Raw genomic sequence first — 24,388 nt, forward strand, 5'->3', positions numbered from 1 at the left:
CATTGGAAGGTGCTTCATTTAAGATACTTCCTGTGATTGGGACGAAAGGTAGTACGGGGGTCGATGAGAGAAGAAAGAGCCGACCAAAGATGAGAAAGGAGGATGTGGACATTTATCAAGAGGCATTCGGGAAAACGTCCGTGTTGGAGGCACTCAATATTAGTCCACTGTTTAACAGCAAGAAGGGCACACAAATTAATCCCCAGGGACACAGTGATCTCATTCATTAAATGTCAATAGAAGTCCACAACACGACCAACAATAACTAGAGGAAACTAATTGACTAACATGACCATATTTTCTTACCATCTTCATTGGTTGTTTAAGACGAATGAAAAAACAATGGCAAAGAAACAAACCATTTAGTGACTATAACCTACAGCCGTATATGTGTATTAATGAAGACATTGTGATGTGGTTTCACAGAGGTTTCAAAATGAAATAATAATAATAATAATAATAATAAAAAAAAAATACATATCCAGCGCCTTGTTAGACATAATTCTGCTGCAACTACCATACGATGTCAATTATCTACTTTTGTTAACATTTCTGAAATACCACACATATTTCAACCTGCTACACACTGTGTCAGTCAGTTCCGACTTCATACCTTCAGTACGTGACTCATTCGGCTGTCATTTGGCAGTAGATATACAGAGTACAGTGTACATTTTACAAGTACTTAGTGAGTGGCGATGTTTCGTGGTACACATTCAAAGGCATCACTCAATCTTACGCTTGTAACAGTGGCCTACGATTTGGTACACAGGCATGTAGAACAAGGAGAGTTGGGCACTGGTAACCATGACCACTTTCAAATCTACGGCTCGTAAAACGTATATATATATTTTAGATGTATATCCATGTGCCTCCCATACCAAAGCGGTGTACCAAGGCCAAATATAAATATGTATGATCACATAAAGGCAGGAATTCCAGGAGCTGCAGAGAAGCTGGGCAGCTGGTGGGATAGGTCCCGTGTAGGTCAACTGAGATAGATGCCTTCCACCAACACAGCTCCGTCTCATAGTCCAATCAGATGGGATGTTGCCCAATGAGTCTTCCTAATGGAACACACAGAACAAGCTGTCATTAGCCAATGATTGGAGAACTATTAAGCACATTTAAGGGCATTGGAAGGACACACCAGCCAAAAGCTTAGCAGCCGCGATGTTCAACAGATGGACGGGCAACAGTTCTTAGGTCACGCGCACTTCTTCTAAGGTGCGACACATATTTCACAGTTTCCAGTTAACTAATCTCTGTCATATGCAGTTAGTTATGTGCCTGGTCCTTTCTGCAAGTTTTGTAGATTCTGAAATCTGGGCTTCCTCAACACGAAATGTCTTATCCGAGTCAACGAAGTGGACCGGGGTCAACTTGCTACCCTGGTGGCCAACTAGAGGCCACCATGTTTCTAATTGTCAGGTGCCAGGCAAGAGAGACACGTCAGTCAGGGGCGTGCGTGGAGATGACATCTCACGTCAGTAACGGGATCGGGAGAAGAAGGCGGGGATGGTCAATGAAATGAGAGAGAGGGAGGTATAAATGGGGGGGGGGGGGTAGGGGAGTGGAGACAGAGAGAAAAAGGGGGGGGGGCAGAAAGAGAGAGAAAAGGGCAGGACAGAGAGAAAGGGGGAGGCAGAGAGCGAAAGGATGGGCAGAGAGAAAGGAGAGAGTGAAAAGGGAGGTCAGAGAGAGATAAAGGAGGGAGAGAGGGAAACAGAGAGGGAGACAGAGAAAATGGGGGATGGGGACAGAGATAAAGGGGGAGAGAGAAAAGGGGGGAGATTGAGAGAGAGAAAAGAAGGAATAGAGAGAGAGAAAGAAGGTACGGGGGCAGAGAGAAAAAAGGGGGAATGAGGACAGAGAAATACAGGAGTGTTTGGGGAGGTATATAGGTCTCACTCTCTCTCTCGTCCTCTCCCCCATATATCAGGGTCATGGTGGGAGTCTCGTCACCTTTAGGGATGACCTAACTAACGTCTCATTAAATCCCTGCGTTAACCTTAACGGCCCTCTGTGGATTTTCCCAGCTATGGGGGAAACGCCTCATTTGCACCTCATTAGCACATTCTGCTTAATGGCAATGCCTTGTCCGCCCACAAACAGGGCTTAGTGGCCCGCTATTGAGCTCTGGCATCCCATACGGAACTTCGTGGACTTGGCCAGTAGGCTCATGGTGACCTTGGATTGAACTGGTCCAGTAGAAGCGTTGAGATATTGTCCTGCGTATATTCTACTACAACATACTGTACAGTACAAACATATACCTATGCAAACTACAATACTGCGATCCCACAAACACAGGCAGTAGAGCAATGGTGCAAACAGACCAAACCCAGCTCACAAAAGCAATGCGCCGCAAAAACAGCTGTAGCAGACACCATATTACCCCCGTTAACGTGAGTTGACGCGCAAAATCACGCGTTACATGACATGCGCATTATCTCTGTAAACCGTTGTTGTCAACAGCACTGCTATTAAACAGCACGGCCTCGTTGAGTTAAAGGGTTTTCAACCACGTCTGCTCCATCTGAAGTGTTTGCGGGTCTATTGACGACAGATTGGCGCAGAATTCAAATCTGTTGTCTTTCCTGCCATTTTGAAGCCATGCTTTGCAGACCTCAGCGTCAGCATTAAGCAGATCCATCGATGCAGAGGCGAGACCAGTGTGCTAAGCTTATCCCGTTACTGGGGAACGCAGTACAGTATAAAATGTGTCCAGGGACAATTAGCCATGGCCGTTTCCCAGCCAGGGCAGTTTTCCGCCACAGGTAATCTAATGCCTAGTCCAATATCTCAAAAACCCTAACATTAGCCCTAAAAACGTAACTCCTTACCCTAAAAACTGTAAAGTTAACCCCTTACCCTGAAAACCCTAACCTTACCCTAAATTACCCCCTTACCTTAAAACCGTAACCTTCACCCCTTACCCATAAAAACCCAACCCCTAATCCCAACCCTAAAAAGCATAAAAACGTCTCCCCCACCTCAGGCCGCGGCCAACTGTGCTTCAGTGGAAAACGGCCATCGCTAGCTGTCCCTTCCCGGTATAAACCATTATACGGCGTATCCCAAGTCAAGGAGAAATACTGCATTTTGTCATGACATTTACGCAATAAACAGTCAATGAAAGTCATGCTTCTGGCACTCACATCATTTCCATATCATGAGACCAACTTGAAAGTTATTTACTGTAAAAAAAAAATTAAAAAAAAGATAAAACTAAGAAACAGGTACCGCGGAAGTGTTTTCAAGTGAAGTTTCACCCGTGTACACCACCGGACTTCTCTCCTTACATCCACCTCCGGAAACCAACGTACAGTCCCAACGGTTCCACAAAGAATCCGGTCGCTCTTCCTTGTCGTACGGATCATCCCACTGCTGGAACCATTTACCCATGTCCCTCAAATCCACCCCCTGTCTAAGTTCCTTCAACACCTCGGCCGTTTCCGACTTTATACATGTATGTAACGGTAACCTGTAATGTGGGTGCCTGGGACATACTTGAACACGAGAGGTATTCATTTTTCCTGGTCAAATAATTTGACAAATAATTGGAAGGGATAAGAAAAAATGGGGGCACTGTCACCCGGTGTACATACAAAATAGTGTATAGTAACAAAAATGATCCCATAAGTAAAATGTCTTCCCTGCCAGCGCTTGCGTCATCGCGCTTTGCGCGCCCACACACACACGGCCGCTGGGGCCTGCCCCATAGAGGTCTATGCTGTGGTGTGAGGAACGCACGCCACAGCGCACGCCGCACCGGCCACTGCGGGCCTGGGCTTATGCGCATGCTGATAGAAGCAAAAACATGGTGGTAAATTGCATCCAGAAAGGAGATGATATTCAATAGGGACAATAGGGTAAAGACAAATGTCCAAGGATAGATGGATGTTGATTCAAACCCCTTGGGTGGCCCCTTGGTAATACAGTGTTTGACCGGACGGTCTAGGTAGGGGGTATGGGTGAATTATTATTCTTACCCTGAACCTTTTTGACTTATCAGGTTATCTCTGCTTGAGTTTAATTATGTCTAAATTCATTATACGCTATTAGACTGAGGTTCTGTTGTTCATCTTATGTACTCGTTCCCTTATCTTATGTGCTCGTTCCCTTTCTAACAAGTTCCTCTCTGTGCATGACTTCTTTACCTCTCACTCTCTGCTCCTATTTGCTATAACTGAGACTTGGCTCACTCAGTCTGACTGTGCTCTGGAAGCTGCCCTCTCCTATGGTGGCCTTTCCTTCTCCCACATTCCTCGCCCTGATGGCAGGGGTGGAGGCGTGGGGCTACTCCTCTCTCTGCCGCTACCGAACCCTTCCTATTCCTCCCTCTCTTGCTTTTCCCTCCTCTGAGGCTCACACTGTCCAGATCTTCTCTCCTCTCCACGTGACGGTCATCTATCGCCCACCTACCTCTACTCATCCCCCTTCTGTCTTTCACCTTGGCTCACTCTGTCTTTCACTTTGAATCCTGTCTCTCTTTCTCTCTCTCCTCAGACTTCCCTGTTCTTCTCCTTGGGGACTTTAACTGCCATATTGATGACCCCTCTCTCCCTTGGGCTTCCTGCTTTCTCTCTCAAACTCTTCTTTTGACCTTCAACAGTGGTCTGCAGCCAGCACCCACAAGGATGGCCACTACCTAGACCTGGTTTTCACTAAAAACTTCTCTCTCTGTTTTCTCCATTTCCCCCCTTCTTCTCTCTGACCATCATCTCATCTCATTTTCTTTCTCTCACTTCTCCCCTTTTCCACCTCCACCCCTCGCTTCTGCAGAGACCTGCGCTCTATTAACTTACCAGCTTTTGTTTCCACTTTACGCTCCTCCCTCTCCTTAGTTCTACCCCAGACCCTGACAACCTGGTCAAGAACTACAACTTTGCCCTATCCTCCTCTCTTGATCTACATGCCCTGCTTTCTCTCTGCCGTTCCTGCACTTCTAACCCCAGACCCTGGCTAAATTCCCAACGTGCATGCTGCGTTCCTGCACTCGTTCTTCTGAAAGCCTCTAGAGGAAATCTCACACTCTCGCAGACTTCCTTCACTACAAATGTATGCTATTCTGTTTCAACTCTGCCTTCTCTCGGGCTAAAACAAACCTACATTTCTCAACTAATCAACATGCACAAGTCTAACACATACTGACTCTTCTCTGTCTTTGACTCCCTACTCAAACCACCCTTAGCTGCCTCTTCGTCCTCCTCCATCTCACCACAGGACTTTACTGACTATTTCAAGGAAAAGGTGGAATCCATACGTCAGGACATCCCCTCTGTTTCCTCCTCCCATCCTACACCTCTTCCTAACTCTCCTCCTGCCTTCCTTGACTCTTTTTCCACCGTTACAGAGGAGGATATGGCACTGCTGTTCTCCTCTTCTCAATCCACCACTTGCCCTCTTGACCCCATTACCTCCTATCTCCTAAAACTTCTTGCTCCTACTATAACCCCTATGCTCACACACAACTCCTCCCTCTACTCTGGTACCTTCCCCTAATCCTTCAAACATGCACCCATGAATACCATTACTCAAAAACAGCAAGCTTGACCATACCTGTCTTTCTAACTATCGGCCTGTCTCCCTCCTGCCTTTTGCCTCTAAACTCCTTGAATGTCTTGTATTCTCTCGCTTGCTCCATTTTCTCAACACCTATTCTCTCCTAGACCCTCTACAATCTGGTTTCCGCACTGCTCACTCCACTGAAATAGCCCTCACTAAAATAACTAATGACCTCCATGCTGCCAAAGACAGAGGTCATTACACTCTGCTCATACTACTCAACCTTTCTGCAGCATTTGATACTGTGGACCACCCTCTTCTCCTTCACATTTTCCATACTCTTGACATTTGAAACAAAGCTCTATCCTGGATCTCCTCATACCTCTCCCATCGTACTTTCAGCGTTTCTTCAGCTAACACCTCCTCCTCTATCGACCTCCCTGTGGGGTAACGAAGAGCTCTGTCCTGGGACCTCTCCTCTTTTCTCTGTACACACTCTCTCTGGGTGACCTAATCACATCTCTTGGGTTCAAATATCACCTCTATGCTGACGACACACAAATATACTTTTCAACCCCTGACCTTACACCTGCTATACAGACCAAAGTTTCTGAATGTCTCTCTGGAATATCATCCTGGATGTCCCTCCGTCGCCTTAAACTTAACATGGTTAAAACAGAGCTCCTCATACTTCTTCCCAAACCTGGCCCTACTACCTCCTTCCACATTACTGTTGGAAGTTCAGTCATACACCCATCCTTTTTTTTCTGTACACCCAGTAGCCCAAGCACGTTTCCTTGAAGTCACACTCGATTCCTCTCTCACTTTCTCCTTTCACATTCAAAGCGTATCTAAAACCTGGCGCTTTTTCCTCCGCAATATCACAAAGATACACCCTTTCCTCAGTTGCTAAATCTCTGACTCAGGCCCTCATTCTCTCCCGTCTTGATTACTGTAACCTCCTGCTGTCCGGCCTTCCTGCCTCTCACCTGTCTCCCCTACAATCTATCCTAAATGCTATATTGTGCCCGATTCACACTGTTCTTTACCTTGTATCTGTATGTTTTGTCCTTATTTCATTTAGGAGCTACAGTATAGGAGTAGTGTGTGTGTGTGTTGGTTTCATTTTGTTTTTTAAATTGTGGCCCTATGTAGATGCGTTCTAATTAAACATTATTTTTGTTAATCTTTTCCACATGTCTATACTTTATTTTTATTTATATTTGCGTGCTTTTTTGGGTTTTGTTTTCTTTGTGTTATAATATCTATTTCCCATAACACCGCCAAACCTGGGTATTTTTTACAGGTATATATTTGGCCATAGCTGTTATTTATTTCATAGTGTTGATTTCAATATTTACTGTCAGAGATGGGATGCAATATGTATTTTCACTATCGTGTATTACTAGTATGTTATACCATGGTATGTATGTATGTAACAATCAAGAGAAAAAACATGTGTTTTTTATTGTGTGCGTATACTATATGTATATATGTATACAGTGGTCGACAAATCACCAAAAAAAACTGCTTGGGCCAATAGGAGCTCGCCACGATGTTAAATCCACTCGCCCGGGGCGTGCAAATGTATAGGTTTGTCGAACACTGTATATATATGTATATATATATATATATTTCTGAAAATCAGTAAAGCCGAGCTAGTTAAAAAAAATATTACTTTTTAACTGTAAACCATTTCATACCAAACAAAGTTGGTTAGAGGGAGAAGGGTGAAGGTGCTGGTCTCTGAAGTGGGAGACCCTGGTGCATCACTTCATTTTCCTGTGCCTCATGAACCAGTGTCAATTCTGCAGGGGGCCACAATTCTTTGTGTCTATGTGTGCAGCGCTTGGCCCATTGTCAGCGCTGTAACAATACCTTGAATCATGTGAATCTATATACTGGAGAAGACTTTTCTCCCAGTGTTTCTCCAACGCTCTGGAGTACGTAGAATTTTATACCCATGTTTCCCTTACATTATCATCTCCACCCCAGCGAGAGGCCTTGGCCTGACGTCCGATGACTGGAACCTCCTTGGTGTCTTCATCGACTACATGTTTCCCATAGGCGGAGTTGATTCTGTCGGCAATTAAGCCGTCTTTCTCTGGTGGCTCTTCCCTTGGAGAATCTTCATCATGGTTTTGCCGGAAGATGTAGGAAGCATGTTTTACCGAACGTTTCAGCATATGCCTTCTGAAAGCCCTCTGGATTTTCACCGCGCACACTTCTTCCTGCTTTCTTTTGAGAGTGGTGGTGATAGGTTCGTAAGAGACTTTCGATGGGTTGGCCGCCATGAACTTCTCTTCCATGGATTCTTTTAGAGCATCCATTTCTCCGGAGTCCCCCAACACATCTTTTGTCAGCGCAAAAAGAATGTCCAAGCAGTGAATCTTATCTCCAGGTACCATAGGCAAGTCCATGGTAATCAGTTTAATCTTGTTTGGTTTAGGTATTCGTAGAGGATCCTGTAGTGTGTCTACAAAGTCGGACATCTGGCTATAAGCTACAAACTGGGTGGCATCTGGATCAAACTTCTCCCAGGTTTCGTAAAACATTTCAAAGTCATCCTCGCAAAGAGGTTCCCCGCTTTCCTCTGTGGCCACATTGAAGTTCTCCAGAATTATGGCAATGTACATGTTGACCACGATCAAAAATGAAATGATTATATAGCTACAGAAAAAGAAGATGCCCATGGATGGATTACCGCAGTTCCCTTTCACGGTCGTGCCAGGATTCTCCACGGTTGGGTCACAATCTGGAGGAACACTGTTCAAAATCGGATGAAGAAGACCGTCCCACCCGGCAGAGGTGGTGATCATGAATAAGCAAATCATGCTGTTTCCAAAGGTTTCAAAGTTAAAGATATCGTCTATTCCTGCTTCTTTCTTCACGTACGCAAAGTTGGACATCCCAAAAATGGAGTAGATGAACATGACCAAGAAAAGCAGAAGTCCGATGTTGAACAGAGCAGGAAGTGACATCATTAGAGCAAAGAGCAGGGTACGGATACCCTTCGCTCCTTTTATAAGCCGCAGAACTCTCCCTATTCTCGCTAACCTGATTACCCTGAAAAGCGTTGGGGAGACAAAATATTCCGCTATGAGATCCGACAGGACGATTCCTGAAAAAACAAAAAAAAAGTGTACAGTTAAATAATATCTGAAGCGCACATGAATGAATAATTTAGATAAGCGGTGCGCAAACTGGGGGGGGGGGGGGGGCGTCAGAGGTCCAGAGGTCCCGCACTCTTCCCCCAGGCATTTAAATTAAATGCCGGGGATCGCGTGAGGCCTCTGCAACAAGAAAGCTTACTGTGATTCAGACGCTTGTGACGCGTCTCCTTGGCAACGCGGCGTCAAATGGGGTCATGTGACGTCACAGGCGTCAAATGATGCCGCGGGTCACGTGGGAGCATCATTTGACGCACCGGCAAGGTAGGAAGGGGGGTGCAAGCTCGGAGCAGCCAAGACAGGGGGCGCAGCAGTAAAAGTTTGGAGTTTTGCTAAAACTCCAAACTATCCTATCAACATTTATAATAACACAGGCCGGTCAGTGCCTACGTTGACACTAAAACCATAGGGATTAAGTTGCCTCTCCATGTCAACATAACCGCAATATATCTTTTTTTTTTTTTTTGCTTTAATCTGTAGACCCCAATTAGAGTTTCTTGTTAATTTTGGCAAATCCTTATTCTTCATTTTTTTGGGGGGGTCCTTAGAGCTGAACCTCGATAATGTAATCTCTGGGGGTCCCCCATGGTGGTGGAGATGCTTATTTGGGACAGATGCCATCGGTACATCCTGGTTATTTAAATCTCCGGTGTCAGATGAGGACGTCCCAGTTTCCTGTCGGCCCATGTAACGTGGGAAATGTAAACCAGCCATTTAGTTCCCCCCTGGAGGGGACGTTGCTGGTGGCATCTTCCCCCCGATAAGTATCTTGGCAATGAGGGAGTCCCCATGAGCCAAAATTAACGCAGAATAGCCCTGGGGACCCCTTGCTAAATATCTATGTAAAACACAATAGAGGGGGTTACACCCCATGTCCCTTGGGCCAATAGGAAGCTGCAGCTGGTGATGTCTCCAATTGACCCGCATGACGCAGGAAATGGTAAGCGCCATGTTTGTTTCCCCTGTAAGGGATTTTAACCAGTGGCGCCTTCCCGGCGTTTGGTCACTGTGGGAGCCGTTTCGCCAATGAGGTAAATTAGCGGTTAGGGTAGGGGGTTAAGGATAAGGGTTTCAGGGTAAGGGGCTAGGTTTTTAGGGTAAGGGCTTAAGGTTATTAGAGTAGGGAATTAGGGCAAGGGGTTTTAGGGTAAGGGGTTAAGATTTTTAGGGTATGGGTAGTGTTAGTATTAGGGGTTAAGAATAGGGTTATTTAGGATAAGGGGTTAATGTTTTTGGGGTATGGGGATTAGGGTAAAGGGTTAACATTGTTAGCGGTTTTAGGGTAAGGGGTTAAGGTTTTTAGGATATGGAGTAGCGTTAGTTTTAGTGGTTAAGATTAGGGTTTTTTTAGGGTAAGGGGTTATTGTTTTTGGGGTAGGGGATTAGGGTAAGGGGTTAACGTTCTTAGTGTAAGGGGTTTTAGGGTAAGCGGTTAATGTTTTTTAGGATATGGGGTAGCGTTAGTTTTAGGGGTTAAGATTAGGGTTCTTTTAGGGTAAGGGATAATGTTAGGGGCTTTTCTTTGTGGCAAAGCGACCGGCGGAGAGAGGTCCCAGCGGTGAGGTGAGTGGCGGCCTCGTGTTGGCGACTTGGCCGCCGCAAACCGGCCACGACCACATGTCTTAGACAAGGTACGTCAACATGTCTAAATAAGCGATATTCAATGCCCTGACATTGTGAAACTTACCAGCGATAGAGAGAATGACCACCACAAAGTCAAAAATATTCCACCCGATGGTGAAAAAGTAATATCTCAACGCAAACATCTTGAGGACACACTCCGTGGTGAAGATGACGATGAAAACTAGGTTGATCTTGAAAAGGATGTCGATTTTCTCTTGGCTCTGGTCGTCCGTTTCGATCATCATGGTTACCATGTTCAGACAAATGAGCACCATGATGACAATATCGAAGACCTGCTTGGACACAATGTCATATGCCACTCCTTGAATTTTGTTCTGTTGGGCGGGGGGTGTGCCAGGTCCAAACCCAAGAAGCAAACGGAACGGACAGATAAAGGGAAGAGATAAGGAAAGTGTGTTACAGGTGTGTTACATGCCCTTCCTCACTAGATAATGGGGTATTTAAACTGGTCAACATATAAGCATATAGGTCAATTTCCTACAAATATTGACCCTATATAGGCCCATATTCACTCAGGTTCGTCGCGACCATTATTTTTACTTGAGGTTAATGCATCTCCATGCAGCTAATTATATGCGGGGGGGAAGCGAGTACAGGAGAATCTCTGTCCCGGGCGCCGCGTTCCAAGAACCGTAAGTCAGCGGCGCCCGGGAAAGTGTCTGTCACGATCGAGCTGCGGGAGGGGGGGGGGGTCCGTGTGTCAGAATGGGACCCCCCCATAGCGATAATCCTCCGGTGTCACGACCCCCGTGGTCAGGTGGCAGTGGCACCAAAGACACGGTCTTACTATTCCTAGGATATTTCATCTAAAATGTGCCCTTACTTATTGAACACCGGGCCTATCACAATCCCACGTGAGACAAGATCGGCAGATTCACGTATATTTCTGTCTGAAGAACATTTTTTCGCTACCCCCCCGGGATCTGAGAATAATGTACAGTTCTCTCACTGCCGAAATATTTTACCTGCGGCCTTGGAATTGGTTTCTGGGGTTTCTTTGATCCCAGTTTCTTCATGGCATTGTAGTACTTCTTCTGTTCTTCCGTCATAAATATGTCCTTTCCTCCAAAGTATAAAGCGAAATATCATTGTTACACATCGGTCTCATATGAAATACCGCGCAAACTGACCCCGTGTGTTTGTATACATGTAGCAAGATTTACTGTCCCGGGCGCCACGGGCGAAAAAGCAAACGTCTGTGGCGCGCAGGACAGTGTCTGCCTTAATGGGACACCCCGAAGCAAAAATCCAACAGTGCCCCGACCACCGCGGTCGTGTGACTGCACGTGCCTTCAGCACCGCGGGCACGAAGATTGTGCTATTGCATATTTTCACAGGTATCGTTATATATCTTATTATATATTAGTGAAAGCACTGTATGCCTGTCTGCATCTTCCTGTGTCCCTAGGGGAAATCTCATTGGTCCCTTGGGCTGCCCACCCCCGCACCTCTCATTGGCCTGAGGCGGAGTGACGACACACACACACACACACACACACACACACACACACACACACACACACACACACACACACACACACACACACACACACACACACACACACACACTGTTGCTTGGCCTCACTCTCCCCTGTCAGTTGGACTGCAGCTCACCTTCCACCCCCCCCCCTCCTCTCCCAGTGCCCCTCCTCTCCCGGTGCCCCTCACTCTCTCCCCCCTCCCAGCCGCACCATCACCCTCACCGTGCGCTGCTCCCGGAGAGGGGAAGCGCGGCCCTCCTGCTCAGCAGCAAACTCCAGGCTCCTCCCCCCTCGCGGCGTGGCCCGGGCCTCCTGCACTCCCCCTCCTGCCACTCTTGCCACCCCCCCGCCAGCTTCCCAAACTCACCTCCTGCCCCAGCCAGATGCCACGGGGTCAAGGTAAGTCACCCACCATCTCCCACCGATGCACTGTCACCCAGTCACCCACACACCCACCCAGTCACCCAGTCACTTTCACCCAGTCACCCACTCACTCACCCACCCACCCACCCACCCAGTCACCCACCCACTCACTCAGTCACCCACCCACTCATTCAGTCACCCACCCACCCATTCACTTAGTCACCCACCCACTCACTTAGTCACCCACCCACTCACTCAGTCACCCACCCACTCACTCAGTCACCCACACACCCACCCACCCAGTCACCCACACACCCACCCACACACCCACCCAGTCACCCAGTCACTTTCACCCAGTCACACACTCACTCAGTCACCCACCCACTCAGTCACCCACCCACTCACTGAGTCACCCACCCACTCATTCAGTCACTCACCCACCCACCCATTCACTTAGTCACCCACCCACTTACTTTGTCACCCACCCCCTCACTCAGTCACCCACCCACTCACTCAGTCACCCACACAGTCACCCACACACCCACCCACCCAGTCACCCACACACCCACCCAGTCACCCAGTCACTTTCACCCAGTCACACACTCACTCAGTCACCCACCCACTCAGTCACCCACCCACTCACTGAGTCACCCACCTACTGAGTCACCCACCCACTCACTCAGTAACCCACTCACTCAGTCACCCACCCACTCAGTCACCCACCCACCCACTCAGTCACCCACTCAGTCACCCACCCACTCAGTCACCCACCCACTCAATCACCCACCCACTCAGTCACCCACTCAGTCACCCACCCACTCAGTCACCCACCCACTCAGTCACCCACCAATTCAGTCAGTCACCCAGTCACCCACCCATTCAGTCAGTCACCCAGTCACCCACCCATTCGGTCAGTCACCCACCCATTCAGTCAGTCATTCAGTCACCCACCCATTCAGTCAGTCACCCACCCATTCAGTCATTCAGTCAGTCAGTCACCCACTCACCCACCCATTCAGTCAGTCACCCACTCACCCACCCATTCAGTCAGTCACCCACTCACCCACCCATTCAGTCACCCACTCACCCACCCATTCAGTCAGTCACCCACTCACCCACCCATTCAGTCAGTCACCCACTCACTCACCCATTCAGTCAGTCACCCACTCACCCACCCATTCAGTCAGTCACCCACTCACCCACCCATTCAGTCAGTCACCCACTCACCCACCCAGTCAGTCACACACTCACCCAGTCAGTCAGTCACCCACTCACCCACCCACCCAGTCACCCATTCAGTCTCCCACTCACCCACCCATTCAGTCTCCCACTCACCCACCCAGTCAGTCTCCCACTGTCAGGTTCGCCTAGACCTCCTGCCTAGCCATAGCTTCTTTGTCCACTGGGTGTGCTGCTGCCTTCTGTTGGCTCTGGGTTCCTCTGTCTGTCTGTCTTCTTCTTGCTCCTCTCTCTGTCTTATAGCTCTGCTTCCTGTCTTTTTCCTTTGCTTGCTAGTCAGACTCCTACAGTATTCTCATGCCTGTCTTTGATCCTGACCTGTTTCCTGTACCTGTACCTGTACCTGTATTTGAGTCTGCTCACAGTAAAAGCCCTTGCTAGTAATCTAGCTTGTCCCTGGTTATTCCTGCTCCCCGGTCTCAGTCCCTGCTCCCTGGTCTCAGTCCCTGCTCCCTGTTCTTAGTCCCTGTCCTGCCCCGCCTGTCCTGTTCCAGTCTCCTCGTTGCCGACCTCTGCTTGTACCTGACTTCGCTACCTGCCGCCTGCCTCGGACCCCTGCTTGTTATCTGACGTCGCTACCTGCCGCCTGCCTCCCCTGCCGGACCCCTGCTTGTGACCCCTACTACGCTCGTGCTGTTCCGGCCACCGAGATCCTACCCGCCACAGGAGTCTCCCGTGACAGAAAGCAAAGGCCACTTCTGGATCTCGCTGGAACAGATTCTTCTTCTGCCTGCGCCCTTTCCTGCCTGCTGCAGCAGACCACATCCGCATGGTTGAAGATAAGTACTTTAGTTTCTTTTTTGGAGATCCCAGTTAGGAAGGTTTTTTTTTTGTTGCTGCTAAGTGTTCTGCAAGAATTATTGCGTTCATAACGAAAAAACATTTTTTCTGAGACTAGAACTGTTGCTGCAAGAAATTAATGCAGCTTTCTTTGAGATTTTTATTTTTGTGCAGTACCTTGGTTTACCCTTGCAGTACCTGTTGCCACTTTTTAGACTCTGACTTTTCATTTCCTGGATAGGCTTGTCTCTGCATCACTGGTTGGAAAACTGCTGTTCACAGGGTTCTCATTTCAAGAGACAAGAGTGCTTTTATTATTTTGTTACTGCATACTGTGATTTTTCCTGCAATCTGTAGTTTTTCATATGATTGGTTCTAAGGTTTCAGGTTTACCTGCAAGTTCCCCTAAAGTTTGTTTCTCTGCAACATATGATATCCCTACGCCTGATATCAAAGGTTTCAGATTTGACTGCAGGGTTCTCTGTCTGATATTCCTATGTCAAAAGTTTCAGATCTAACTACAAGTTTTCTCTGGATTAGTTTACTGCTGTCTATGAAATCCCTACGCCTGATATCAAAAGTTTCAGATTCAACTGCAGGTTTTCTTTGTCTATATGATATCCCTACGCCTGATGCATAAGGATTTAGATGTAACTGCAGGTTTTCTTTGTCTATATGATATCCCTACGCCTGATGCATAAGGATTTAGATGTAACTGCAGGTTTTCTTTGTCTATATGATATACCTACGTCTGATGCATAAAGATTTAGATGTAACTGCAGGTTTTCTCTGTCTGTATGATATCCCTACGTCTAATGCCTAAAAGATTCAGATATAACTGCAGGTTTCTCTGTCTATGTTTTTTCCTTGCATTTATAATCTCTGTGACTGATGTTAAAGTCTCAAAAGGTCAGCTCTCCTATCTTGTGTCTCTCTGTGTCTAATATTCCTGTTGTTCATTCTAATGCTTCTGTTTTAAAAACACATTTCCTCTTTACTGGTTTCTTGGGAAGTGTGGTTTAATTATGGCTCCCACTCAAACAGTCTTGAGCAGTAAATGTGAACACAGTACCACTGATTCTTCAGAACTTCTCAAAGCAAGGAAGAAGAAAAAGAAGGGAGGCATTACTGTGGAAGTTGCAGAAGAAATTAAGAATGAAAAATTAACCTCAGAGTCTGCATTTGATGAAAGAGATATGCTGCAGCTTAAGGCGACTCACAGACGTATCCCAAGAATAGTGGAAGAAAAGAAAGATGCCCCTACTCAGACGCTTCAAGCTGCACAGAAAGCGATTGATTGTCTTTATGAACGTTTAGATAAGGAGCAAGAGGCCAAGACTGCACTACAAAGCTGTCTATCTTCAGCAATTGCTAAGTGTGTTCTCCAGGAGAAAGAAAGAGAGCAGTTGGAGAGGGACAGGGTAATCCTGTCAAGTAAGCTGGAGAAGGCCTATGCTGATAATGCGCAGTACCAGAGTTTCATGGCTCAAGTTGGCGCAAAACTGGAAGCCTCTGAGGAGAAGAATTGCCACTTCAACACAGAACTACGTTCTTTGAGAGAGATCTTCGAAGGGTTAAATAGCAGTTTTGAAATGGTAACCCAGGAGTGCAAGAATCTCTATGTCCAAGTCAGTGAAGGAGATAAGAAGCTCCATGAATTAGGAGAGGAGAAGAAACAGTTGGCCCAGGAAAAGTTAGACGTACAGACAGCACTACAGAATGCAGAGAGAGTGCTGCAAGAAGAACGTGTCTCCCTGGAGCGGCGCACACAAGCAGAAAATATGCTGCAGAGTCAGCTGCAAGAACTGCGTGCACATCTGCAGGACACGAAGGAGAAATGGGTGAATGCTAAAGAAAAGCAGCGAGTTCTGCAGGAAGAAAGTTTCCAGGCTGCCTACAAGATAAAGATGCTGGAAGAGTATTTGAGTACCCAGTGTGTCCCCAAAGAACAGCATGAGGAGCTGAAGGTCACACTGAGCATGACCAGAGCCTCGCTGGAGGAAGAGCTAAAGCTAGCAGCTGAACTCACATCTCAGCAGCTCACAGCGCTGCAGGCACAGATCGCTGAGCTCAAGACTCAGCTTGCCAAAAAGGAGGATAAAGAGAGATCGGTATCAGATCAGAGGCGCTACTCCCTAATAGACCCTTCCACTGCGTCAGAAGTTCTACGGTTACAGCATCGCTTGGTTAGCACTGAAGACGCCCTCCGAATTGCTTTGGATCAGGGTCACCAAGTGGAGAAACTAATGGAAGCCATGAGAAGCAGCTCGGAGAAGTCTCAGATCACTGGAAACTCAGGCTCAGCCTATGGGATCCACCAGCAGGACAATAAGAAGCTGGACGTGGAACTAGAAGCTCTTTCTAGGAAATCCCACGATTCCTCTGGACAGTTTGTCATGATCAGTCAAGATGTGCTCAAGAAAGAGAGAAATTTAAATGACCTGCGAGTTTTGCTCTTGGAGTCCAATCGTCACTCGCCGGGGCCTGAGAAAGACTTGAGCCGAGAGGTGCATAGAGCTGACTGGAGATTGAAGGAGCAGAAACTCAAAGACGAAATCAGAGTATTAAGAGAAACACTAATGATTATGGATAAAGAGATATATTGGTCACAAAAAGAGACCACGAAGAGTGAACTCTGTGTCCCCACTGACTCACGTAGAAAGGCTGCACCCGTCTCTGCCCAAGTTCCTTATGTCTCTGCCCCTGCTTTTGGGTTGAACGCACCCATTCGGAGGTTCCTTGCAGCACCCAATGTACCTGTGAAGTACCCTCTGCCCACTGACAAACCACCAGAGGTGGATCACCTTGAGTCACCTTTCCATCAAGGCCTCCGGGAAGAGCCTGGAGGATCGTCCGGAGAACGCTCTCGAGAGGGGGGAGTAATGTCAGGTTCGCCTAGACCTCCTGCCTAGCCATAGCTTCTTTGTCCACTGGGTGTGCTGCTGCCTTCTGTTGGCTCTGGGTTCCTCTGTCTGTCTGTCTTCTTCTTGCTCCTCTCTCTGTCTTATAGCTCTGCTTCCTGTCTTTTTCCTTTGCCTTTGCTTGCTAGTCAGACTCCTACAGTATTCTCATGCCTGTCTTTGATCCTGACCTGTTTCCTGTACCTGTACCTGTACCTGTATTTGAGTCTGCTCACAGTAAAAGCCCTTGCTAGTAATCTAGCTTGTCCCTGGTTATTCCTGCTCCCCGGTCTCAGTCCCTGCTCCCTGGTCTCAGTCCCTGCTCCCTGTTCTTAGTCCCTGTCCTGCCCCGCCTGTCCTGTTCCAGTCTCCTCGTTGCCGACCTCTGCTTGTACCTGACTTCGCTACCTGCCGCCTGCCTCGGACCCCTGCTTGTTATCTGACGTCGCTACCTGCCGCCTGCCTCCCCTGCCGGACCCCTGCTTGTGACCCCTACTACGCTCGTGCTGTTCCGGCCACCGAGATCCTACCCGCCACAGGAGTCTCCCGTGACACCCACTCACCCACCCAGTCAGTCTCCCACTCACCCACCCAGTCAGTCTCCCACTCACCCCCCCAGTCAGTCTCCCACTCACCCACCCAGTCAGTCTCCCACTCACCCCCCAGTCAGTCTCCCACTCACCCACCTAGTCTCCCACTCACCCACCCAGTCTCCCACTCACCCACCCAGTCTCCCACTCACCCACCCAGTCTCGCACTCACCCATCCAGTCTCCCACTCACCCACCCAGTCTCCCACTCACCCACCCAGTCTCCCACTCACCCACCCAGTCTCCCACTCACCCACCCAGTCCCCACTCACCCACCCAGTCTCCCACTCACCCATTCAGTCACCCACTCACCCACCCATTCAGTCAGTCACCCACTCACCCACCCATTCAGTCAGTCACCCACTCACTCACCCATTCAGTCAGTCACCCACTCACCCACCCATTCAGTCAGTCACCCACTCACCCACCCATTCAGTCAGTCACCCACTCACCCACCCAGTCAGTCACACACTCACCCAGTCAGTCAGTCACCCACTCACCCACCCACCCAGTCACCCATTCAGTCTCCCACTCACCCACCCATTCAGTCTCCCACTCACCCACCCAGTCAGTCTCCCACTGTCAGGTTCGCCTAGACCTCCTGCCTAGCCATAGCTTCTTTGTCCACTGGGTGTGCTGCTGCCTTCTGTTGGCTCTGGGTTCCTCTGTCTGTCTGTCTTCTTCTTGCTCCTCTCTCTGTCTTATAGCTCTGCTTCCTGTCTTTTTCCTTTGCTTGCTAGTCAGACTCCTACAGTATTCTCATGCCTGTCTTTGATCCTGACCTGTTTCCTGTACCTGTACCTGTACCTGTATTTGAGTCTGCTCACAGTAAAAGCCCTTGCTAGTAATCTAGCTTGTCCCTGGTTATTCCTGCTCCCCGGTCTCAGTCCCTGCTCCCTGGTCTCAGTCCCTGCTCCCTGTTCTTAGTCCCTGTCCTGCCCCGCCTGTCCTGTTCCAGTCTCCTCGTTGCCGACCTCTGCTTGTACCTGACTTCGCTACCTGCCGCCTGCCTCGGACCCCTGCTTGTTATCTGACGTCGCTACCTGCCGCCTGCCTCCCCTGCCGGACCCCTGCTTGTGACCCCTACTACGCTCGTGCTGTTCCGGCCACCGAGATCCTACCCGCCACAGGAGTCTCCCGTGACAGAAAGCAAAGGCCACTTCTGGATCTCGCTGGAACAGATTCTTCTTCTGCCTGCGCCCTTTCCTGCCTGCTGCAGCAGACCACATCCGCATGGTTGAAGATAAGTACTTTAGTTTCTTTTTTGGAGATCCCAGTTAGGAAGGTTTTTTTTTTGTTGCTGCTAAGTGTTCTGCAAGAATTATTGCGTTCATAACGAAAAAACATTTTTTCTGAGACTAGAACTGTTGCTGCAAGAAATTAATGCAGCTTTCTTTGAGATTTTTATTTTTGTGCAGTACCTTGGTTTACCCTTGCAGTACCTGTTGCCACTTTTTAGACTCTGACTTTTCATTTCCTGGATAGGCTTGTCTCTGCATCACTGGTTGGAAAACTGCTGTTCACAGGGTTCTCATTTCAAGAGACAAGAGTGCTTTTATTATTTTGTTACTGCATACTGTGATTTTTCCTGCAATCTGTAGTTTTTCATATGATTGGTTCTAAGGTTTCAGGTTTACCTGCAAGTTCCCCTAAAGTTTGTTTCTCTGCAACTTATGATATCCCTACGCCTGATATCAAAGGTTTCAGATTTGACTGCAGGGTTCTCTGTCTGATATTCCTATGTCAAAAGTTTCAGATCTAACTACAAGTTTTCTCTGGATTAGTTTACTGCTGTCTATGAAATCCCTACGCCTGATATCAAAAGTTTCAGATTCAACTGCAGGTTTTCTTTGTCTATATGATATCCCTACGCCTGATGCATAAGGATTTAGATGTAACTGCAGGTTTTCTTTGTCTATATGATATCCCTACGCCTGATGCATAAGGATTTAGATGTAACTGCAGGTTTTCTTTGTCTATATGATATACCTACGTCTGATGCATAAAATTTAGATGTAACTGCAGGTTTTCTCTGTCTGTATGATATCCCTACGTCTAATGCCTAAAAGATTCAGATATAACTGCAGGTTTCTCTGTCTATGTTTTTTCCTTGCATTTATAATCTCTGTGACTGATGTTAAAGTCTCAAAAGGTCAGCTCTCCTATCTTGTGTCTCTCTGTGTCTAATATTCCTGTTGTTCATTCTAAAGCTTCTGTTTTAAAAACACATTTCCTCTTTACTGGTTTCTTGGGAAGTGTGGTTTAATTATGGCTCCCACTCAAACAGTCTTGAGCAGTAAATGTGAACACAGTACCACTGATTCTTCAGAACTTCTCAAAGCAAGGAAGAAGAAGAAGAAGAAGGGAGGCATTACTGTGGAAGTTGCAGAAGGAATTAAGAATGAAAATTTAACCTCAGAGTCTGCATTTGATGAAAGAGATATGCTGCAGCTTAAGGCAACTCACAGACGTATCCCAAGAATAGTGGAAGAAAAGAAAGATGCCCCTACTCAGACGCCTCAAGCTGCACAGAAAGCGATTGATTGTCTTTATGAACGTTTAGATAAGGAGCAAGAGGCCAAGACTGCACTACAGAGCTGTCTTTCTTCAGCAATTGCTAAGTGTGTTCTCCAGGAGAAAGAAAGAGAGCAGTTGGAGAGGGACAGGGTAATCCTGTCAAGTAAGCTGGAGAAGGCCTATGCTGATAATGCGCAGTACCAGAGTTTCATGGCTCAAGTTGGCGCAAAACTGGAAGCCTCTGAGGAGAAGAATTGCCACTTCAACACAGAACTACGTTCTTTGAGAGAGATCTTCGAAGGGTTAAATAGCAGTTTTGAAATGGTAACCCAGGAGTGCAAGAATCTCTATGTCCAAGTCAGTGAAGGAGATAAGAAGCTCCATGAATTAGGAGAGGAGAAGAAACAGTTGGCCCAGGAAAAGTTAGACGTACAGACAGCACTACAGAATGCAGAGAGAGTGCTGCAAGAAGAACGTGTCTCCCTGGAGCGGCGCACACAAGCAGAAAATATGCTGCAGAGTCAGCTGCAAGAACTGCGTGCACATCTGCAGGACACGAAGGAGAAATGGGTGAATGCTAAAGAAAAGCAGCGAGTTCTGCAGGAAGAAAGTTTCCAGGCTGCCTACAAGATAAAGATGCTGGAAGAGTATTTGAGTACCCAGTGTGTCCCCAAAGAACAGCATGAGGAGCTGAAGGTCACACTGAGCATGACCAGAGCCTCGCTGGAGGAAGAGCTAAAGCTAGCAGCTGAACTCACATCTCAGCAGCTCACAGCGCTGCAGGCACAGATCGCTGAGCTCAAGACTCAGCTTGCCAAAAAGGAGGATAAAGAGAGATCGGTATCAGATCAGAGGCGCTACTCCCTAATAGACCCTTCCACTGCGTCAGAAGTTCTACGGTTACAGCATCGCTTGGTTAGCACTGAAGACGCCCTCCGAATTGCTTTGGATCAGGGTCACCAAGTGGAGAAACTAATGGAAGCCATGAGAAGCAGCTCGGAGAAGTCTCAGATCACTGGAAACTCAGGCTCAGCCTATGGGATCCACCAGCAGGACAATAAGAAGCTGGACGTGGAACTAGAAGCTCTTTCTAGGAAATCCCACGATTCCTCTGGACAGTTTGTCATGATCAGTCAAGATGTGCTCAAGAAAGAGAGAAATTTAAATGACCTGCGAGTTTTGCTCTTGGAGTCCAATCGTCACTCGCCGGGGCCTGAGAAAGACTTGAGCCGAGAGGTGCATAGAGCTGACTGGAGATTGAAGGAGCAGAAACTCAAAGACGAAATCAGAGTATTAAGAGAAACACTAATGATTATGGATAAAGAGATATATTGGTCACAAAAAGAGACCACGAAGAGTGAACTCTGTGTCCCCACTGACTCACGTAGAAAGGCTGCACCCGTCTCTGCCCAAGTTCCTTATGTCTCTGCCCCTGCTTTTGGGTTGAACGCACCCATTCGGAGGTTCCTTGCAGCACCCAATGTACCTGTGAAGTACCCTCTGCCCACTGACAAACCACCAGAGGTGGATCACCTTGAGTCACCTTTCCATCAAGGCCTCCGGGAAGAGCCTGGAGGATCGTCCGGAGAACGCTCTCGAGAGGGGGGAGTAATGTCAGGTTCGCCTAGACCTCCTGCCTAGCCATAGCTTCTTTGTCCACTGGGTGTGCTGCTGCCTTCTGTTGGCTCTGGGTTCCTCTGTCTGTCTGTCTTCTTCTTGCTCCTCTCTCTGTCTTATAGCTCTGCTTCCTGTCTTTTTCCTTTGCCTTTGCTTGCTAGTCAGACTCCTACAGTATTCTCATGCCTGTCTTTGATCCTGACCTGTTTCCTGTACCTGTACCTGTACCTGTATTTGAGTCTGCTCACAGTAAAAGCCCTTGCTAGTAATCTAGCTTGTCCCTGGTTATTCCTGCTCCCCGGTCTCAGTCCCTGCTCCCTGGTCTCAGTCCCTGCTCCCTGGTCTCAGTCCCTGCTCCCTGTTCTTAGTCCCTGTCCTGCCCCGCCTGTCCTGTTCCAGTCTCCTCGTTGCCGACCTCTGCTTGTACCTGACTTCGCTACCTGCCGCCTGCCTCGGACCCCTGCTTGTTATCTGACGTCGCTACCTGCCGCCTGCCTCCCCTGCCGGACCCCTGCTTGTGACCCCTACTACGCTCGTGCTGTTCCGGCCACCGAGATCCTACCCGCCACAGGAGTCTCCCGTGACACCCACTCACCCACCCAGTCTCCCACTCACCCACCCAGTCAGTCTCCCACTCACCCCCCCAGTCAGTCTCCCACTCACCCACCCAGTCAGTCTCCCACTCACCCCCCAGTCAGTCTCCCACTCACCCACCTAGTCTCCCACTCACCCACCCAGTCTCCCACTCACCCACCCAGTCTCCCACTCACCCACCCAGTCTCCCACTCACCCACCCAGTCTCCCACTCACCCACCCAGTCTCCCACTCACCCACCCAGTCTCCCACTCACCCACCCAGTCTCCCACTCACCCACCCAGTCTCCCACTCACCCACCCAGTCCCCACTCACCCACCCAGTCTCCCACTCACCCATTCAGTTTCCCACTCACCCACCCATTCAGTTTCCCACTCACCCACCCATTCAGTTTCCCACTCACCCACCCATTCAGTCTCCCACTCACCCACCCATTCAGTCTCCCACTCACCCACCCATTCAGTCTCCCACTCACCCACCCATTCAGTCTCCCACTCACCCACCCATTCAGTCTCCCACTCACCCACCCATTCAGTCTCCCACTCACCCACCCATTCAGTCTCCCACTCACCCACCCAGTCTCACCCAAAACCACCCACCCAGTCACTGACCGACTCAGTCACCGAACCCAGTCACTGACCCACCCAGTCACCGACCCTGAAAAAGTCACCCAGTCATCGACCCACCCACCGACCCAAAGTCACCCACCCACCGATCCAAAGTCACCCACCCACCCACCGATCCAAAGTCACCCACCCACCCACCAACCCAATGTCACCCACCCACCGACCCAAAGTCAACCCACTGACCCAAAGTCATCTGACCCAAAGTCAAACCGACCGACAGTCGGTCCAACGACACAAAGTCATCCACCCACCGACCCAAGTCACCCACCCAACCACCGACCCAAAGTCACCCACCCACCGACCCAAAGTCACCCACCCACCCACTGACCCAAAGTCATCCACCCACCCACAAAGTCATCCACCCACCGACCCAAGTCACCCACCCAACCACCGACCCAAAGTCACCCTCCCACTGACCCAAAGTGACCCACCCACCCACCGACCCAAAGTCATCCACCCACCGACCCAAGTCACCCACCCAACCACCGACCCAATGTCACCAACCCACCGACCCAAAGTCACCCACCCACCGACCCAAAGTCAAACCGACCCAAAGTCACCCACCCAGTCACCGACCCAAAGTCACCCACCCACTCAGTCACCAACCCACCCACCCACTCAGTCAAGTGTCACCCACCCACACAGTCACCTACACACTCAGTCAACTCAGTCACCCACCTAGCTGTCAAGGGGGGGAAGCCCAACCCTGTTGTCCGCCACCCCAAAATTACATCCCGGGCAACGCCGGGTCTCTCAGCTAGTATGTATATATATATATATATATATATATATATATATGTATATATGTATATGTATATATATATATATATGTGTCAAACAGGGTCAAGTCAACTGTAAATAAATCACTTGGTCTTGAGAATAGAATCGGACATTTGGACCAATTCTCCAACCGGCGTTTGGCACCCTTCGCTGCAGCCGCCGGCCAGTTCGCCAATAAGGCAAGTTAAATGAAAGGGTTATAGTGGTTAGAGTAGGGGTTAAGGGTAGGGGTTTAGGATAAGGGGTTCCGGGTAAGGAGGTTTAGGTTAAGTGGTTAATTTTTTTAGGTTAGGGGGTAGCATTAGTATTACGGGTTTTTTGATTAGAGGCAATTAGGGTAAGGGGTAAGGGGTAAGGTTAAGGGATCAACTTGGTCGCGAAGTGGCTGGCGCAGAGATATCCCGGCAGCAATGTGAGTGGCGGCTAAATGCCGGCGGCGACTTGGTCACTGCAAAACGACCGCCTACCAAATGTCCTAGGCTGCTTGAGGAATTGGTCTTTCACCATATTAAAGACGACAAAGGCAAACAGCTCAGGGGTGGAACACACATGTCTAATGAGGTCTGTTAGTATGATG

The 24,388-nt window shown here is 48.5% G+C and overlaps 1 protein-coding gene across 7 annotated transcripts in view; it reads right to left on the bottom strand.

Annotated features, from left to right (window-relative positions):
* Positions 1-347: 347 nt before the first annotated feature.
* The window catches only part of SCN4A (sodium voltage-gated channel alpha subunit 4), a 179,859-nt gene continuing 155,818 nt past the window's right edge, over positions 348-24,388 (bottom strand). For 6 of the 7 annotated variants that reach the window (XM_075581615.1, XM_075581613.1, XM_075581618.1 and 3 more), the window contains exons 24-27: positions 11,291-11,395; positions 10,369-10,639; positions 7,488-8,632; positions 348-1,067 (exon numbers count right to left, since the gene is read on the bottom strand). In XM_075581615.1, the coding sequence (XP_075437730.1) occupies positions 726-1,067; positions 7,488-8,632; positions 10,369-10,639; positions 11,291-11,395 (1,863 nt within the window). In that variant the 3' untranslated portion in view covers positions 348-725. Of the gene's footprint in view, positions 1,068-3,161; positions 3,201-7,487; positions 8,633-10,368; positions 10,640-11,290; positions 11,396-24,388 lie in introns of all 7 variants that reach the window. The other variant, XM_075581620.1, reaches the window with a different exon arrangement.

Source organism: Ascaphus truei, unplaced genomic scaffold (assembly GCF_040206685.1).
Source record: "Ascaphus truei isolate aAscTru1 unplaced genomic scaffold, aAscTru1.hap1 HAP1_SCAFFOLD_145, whole genome shotgun sequence".
NCBI classification, from domain to species: Eukaryota; Metazoa; Chordata; class Amphibia; order Anura; family Ascaphidae; genus Ascaphus; species Ascaphus truei.